At 33.9% G+C, this 4,652-nt stretch overlaps 1 protein-coding gene across 1 annotated transcript; it reads left to right on the top strand.

Moving 5' to 3' along the window:
- Positions 1-1,225: 1,225 nt before the first annotated feature.
- On the top strand, positions 1,226-4,274 carry LOC120341547 (uncharacterized). The gene is made up of 3 exons (XM_039410080.2): positions 1,226-1,522; positions 2,055-2,204; positions 2,873-4,274. Exons 1-3 carry the CDS (start codon positions 1,372-1,374, stop codon positions 3,049-3,051), a joined length of 480 nt encoding a protein of 159 aa, XP_039266014.2. The 5' UTR covers positions 1,226-1,371; the 3' UTR covers positions 3,052-4,274.
- Positions 4,275-4,652: the final 378 nt, after the last annotated feature.

The following is a 4,652-nucleotide window of genomic DNA, read 5'->3' as shown; positions in this document are numbered from 1 at the left end:
ACTTAAAATATGAGGTACGTAGCATATTAGTGCAGATATATTGACTTCAAATATGTCAGAAAGCATCCAAAGGTATTCGAGTTGACGACAGTTTAAGGCGAAATTGTTTGCATGTCACTGTCTGTCTTTTTGATGTCCTAGTCGTGTTTTTCAATAAGTATTTTATTACATTGGTCTGCTACAATTTTGGGGCTGATGGACATGACTTTCCGCGTCCTTGTTGGTACCGGCAACTCCGACCCCCGAACTTGCTAAACAAGTTCAGCAAACACACGTCTGGTTTTGGCGTTGATGAGATTTGTAAAAGATTTAAAGTTTGTCAGTGTGGCCACACTACGTGGCAATCGTGTTGACTGGTATTATAGTTGGGACTTCACTCAACTGTGAGAAACCTTTATTACTGAGCAAATAAGCGTGTTCACGCGTTGGACAAATTCTTTTACAAACTAGTTCAGCAGCGTATGAGCGCCAATTTAGCGCACTGTGAATGCCGTTTCAATTCGCAACGTAGTCTACTTCATATACTACTATCACCTTGATAATTCTGAAGATAGTATTTGGCAGAAGTCGTTCAACATAAATTTTGTGATACAAACTCACTTGGGTATTTAAGTATTTACTCGATATTAGTATCTCGGTCTGACTGGCAGTCTGATTAGGAAACATCAAATATTTGAGTACGAGTACTACATCGTTCTATATTGATATATACTTTATACAAGGCGCATAATCTTCGGAATTAATTTATACAAATGAAACAAAAAATCCACACGTACTGGTTAATATATAACTAACTGTAAAGTGTAATTTTCTTGGTCTTTGGTGATATTAATCTCTAAAAATAGCGAGCAATAATAACTGAGTTGTGAATTGTGAAATAGTGAATTCTACTAAAGTGTAAACATCAGCCAAAGTTATACCGAGATGTTTGTTTATTAAACTAGAGAACAATACAGTGAGATTTGGATTAGAATGGTAGCGATAATATCAGATACTAAACTTAGATATCAGTGAACGATTCAATCAGCAATATTATCCTGAATTTTAGGTGGTTTTCTAAGCTTTATATAGACCTAAAGGATCGGGGTTTTAACATAGGCAAGGCTGTCAACTGTACGGCTGTACGGCATGCAATATCAGCAGAGTTGTTTTTACGAAGGTTTTCTTTATTTGGAAAGGTTGTAAAATTATTGAATATCTTATTTTTCGGTGACTTTTCATTCTTTAAATCTACGTTCTTTGTCTTTGTTTTTTATTGAGGCTATTTGTTTTATTGGGAATTCCACACATTTTTATTCAAAATAAAGTCATCATATTGACTTCTCTTTTCCAGTCTGTTGTTTGATTTATTTCCGAACATAAGAACTTTCAATGGGAAACTTCCATAAAATAAGTCTCAGTGGTCTATGCATTGGTCTTGTTTTCGATATTTTAGCAGTGGTAACTCCAGGATGGATATATGTTCAAGATGCTTTTGCAAGAGGATTGTTTTATGGTGTTAATGATGGACACGCTGGGAAAGGTAAATTAAACTTCGAATGTACTACTTATAAATAACTGTATATCGCAAGTGTATTTCTTTTTAAGTCGAATTACAAGAGATAGAAACATGTATTAACAATATGAAATAAGACGCTAAAATTGAAAGCGCGAATGGCTCAATGCTGAAAGGTAGAAGTGATTTAGTGAGAAAACATTTTGTGCGAAGAGCTCATTTTGGCCATGATATTTGTAAGTAAATAGAATTTTATGATATATTCTGGATTACATAAATATAAAACTCAAAGCAATTGTTGGATTGGGCATATAAAGTGAGACACGTGGCCAGAAAAGTTTTTCGCGCAAAAAGTTTTCTCGGCATTCAACCATGCTCAACGTAACGGCCGAGTTACGAATAAAACCATTGTGAAAACAATTCAAAAATATCTTGGATATAGCTTATAGCACATATTAACTTATAACAAAAATTATATTTTGTAATTTCATAAAATAAACCTATTTTGTGATCCAGAAGAGCATTAATAGAAGGTTATATATGTATATAATATTTTCAGTTACCATATGGACAGCAGATAAGTTAGCTCTGTCGTTTCTTTGCACTGGTGGCGCCATCCTAATTGCAGCCATCGTTTGTTCCCTAAGAAATTTAAAAGAAAATAGAAAGGATTTCAAAATAATGGGAGGGTTTCTTGGAATCATTGCAGGTAAGATACAAGTTTTATTTTAAAACTTATTATGTTTCCCCCATTTGGTCATTATAGGCAGTCGTCACTCGTAGATGAGACGCTTTTGAAAATACTTTTTTTTACTGAATTTATGTGCAAATCATCAACAAGCAATTTCTTTGCAAAAAATCAAAATGTGATGCCACGATAAGCAATGGTACAAACAAATAAATTCTACATGGTTTGTTAAATATAAGATGTTTTTCCACATCCATCCTTTATATTGCCTGAGCGACTCCACCATCCCCACTACCTGTTTGTGTCCCCACCTAATTATCACGCAGACCTTGTTCGAGGTCACGATCCCTGATTTGGGAGGCCAGTGTGTATAACTTCCCTTATATCAAACGAAGGCAACTTTTTTTGTCTGGTATTATATAAACCACAAATCTTCAGCAATGAAATTTCAATATTAATTGTATTTATTCCGAAATGAGAACCTTGAGCTTGGTTTTCCTAAACGATGCGCATGCGCTTCCGCCTTGGAATTTTTTTCATAACAACAAGTACATGAATGCGAAAAAGAATTCTAATAATAACTAAAACATAATAACAAAACGATCCATATGTACACCTCGTGTCCAATAATTCTATTTTCAAAATTTTACAGCTTTGACATTTATCTTTTTTCTATTTTTTTTATATAGGTTTGTTTATGATCACTGGAATGTCAAGTTACACTGGTCTATATAGTGATTACGTGCAACCGACTCGAGTCAGTTGGGGTTACAGTTATGTCTTTGGCTGGATATCTGCCTGGATATGCCTTATTTCTGGATGTATCGGAATCTTCAGGATGGTAAAGTCATACTTGATGTCAATTTGAATAATCCAAAATAAAAAGTGAGAAGATATGAAGATACACAAGAAGATGGAACCGATTCACGACAAATTTCTCAAATTCGGATAAATAAACCACGATTTGTATAATTTGGTTGTTAAACAATTTTTTTTTCAGTAAATCCACCCTGACAGATAATACTACTATACAAGGGCGATTGAATTTGACAAAATACACAAATAACTGTTTTTTGCATCAATTCCGTGTCTTCAACGTGTATTCCGATTTGAGTAAGATTAGTACTTTAATTTTACAAAAACTCGCCACAGGAGACTAAAACGGACTTTACAGGTTCTAAAATCAAAATAAGAACTTGACTTACAGACAAAAATCTTCAAATACGTCTTCACGCTGTAACATTTGAAAACTTTGCATAGTGGAATGAAATATAAATTGTTCAGTAAAATATAAATATTAAATTGTATAGGTTGCTCTGACAGATGATAAAAAATGATATTAATATCTGAAATGTATATATAACCCTTGTGAGCTAAAATCTAGAAACATTTTGAGCTGACTTAATGTTTTATGCTGTGTATATGCCATTTATTAACGTCCACTTGTGATATCCAATTACTTTTTGCCATTTACTAGTAGGCCTACGCACTATGTGTACAGCTAGCCAACAAAATAAATACAGCCAGCGAAGTTGTACTTGGGTAGTCTAAACTGTTATCTGGCTTTCCAATTTTTTGGTCGGGAATACATGCTAATAAAATAGGCTTCATAGAAAACTAAAAATCTAATAAAGAATCTATTAGCCTAGGTTTGCTATGCATGTTAAGTGAATATAATTTCTGCCGGATCTTTTTTGCAACCAGCCTAAAGCCCTAAACAGTATTACAAAAATTTAGTAATTATCCTCCTGTATCCCCCAAATTTGGTAAAATTCGGTAATCAATCAATCTGCAGTTATTAGCAAGTTATTTTGTAAACATGAGTTTAAAAAGAAAGCTGACCAATTCAAACAGATTTTTTGACTGGATATGGGATACCATACCATAATGCCCGCTTAATATGTCTGCAAGTTGTGTCGGTGACAATCTAAATTTTTTTCGTTATGAAAAGTTTGAACTCTTACACTAAGTGTATATATAGTGAGATTTTTGCACGATTTAGTGAGTTTTTTTGGTGGTTTTTGCACGTTTCAGCTTGATGAATGACAAATAATGATCAATGTGTTTGTACATTTGAAGTGCTTGTTTTGTATTGCACTGTTTACCCATTCTAGGCACTATTGTGCCCCGCGAGGTCGACAACCTTGGACCACCCTACGTGACTAGTCTCAGTAGAAAGGTCAGTAAGGGAGAGTTACAGGTTCAATGGGTAGGAAGTCAAGACAGATAACATAATAATAAGTTTTAAACAAAAACAGAAGCAGATTTCAGAAAAGGTATACCTCCAAGCTATCAATGGTTACTCTTGTCGAATATTATACAATTTCTGTTTATCAATAATAAATATTTTCATGGAAGAAACTCGTTTGTTTTAAAATGATTATATGTAAATCAAGCGCATTAATTATGGCGTTATCGATCGGGATAGTTGTACTAAGTTGATATGTGAGGCAAACGATCTCTCGCTGA

The sequence above is a fragment of the Styela clava genome, chromosome 14 (genome assembly GCF_964204865.1).
Source record: "Styela clava chromosome 14, kaStyClav1.hap1.2, whole genome shotgun sequence".
NCBI classification, from domain to species: Eukaryota; Metazoa; Chordata; class Ascidiacea; order Stolidobranchia; family Styelidae; genus Styela; species Styela clava.
Note: the sequence above shows the minus strand (reverse complement) of the source record. Positions and strands in the feature narration are given on the sequence as shown.

Coding starts and splice junctions, on each gene's coding strand:
- LOC120341547 (XM_039410080.2), top strand. CDS start 1,372: ATGGGAAACTTCCATAAAATAAGTCTCAGTGGTCTATGCATTGGTCTT. Junction 1,523..2,054: donor TGATGGACACGCTGGGAAAG/GTAAATTAAACT, acceptor TAATATTTTCAG/TTACCATATGGACAGCAGAT. Junction 2,205..2,872: donor GTTTCTTGGAATCATTGCAG/GTAAGATACAAG, acceptor TTTTTTATATAG/GTTTGTTTATGATCACTGGA.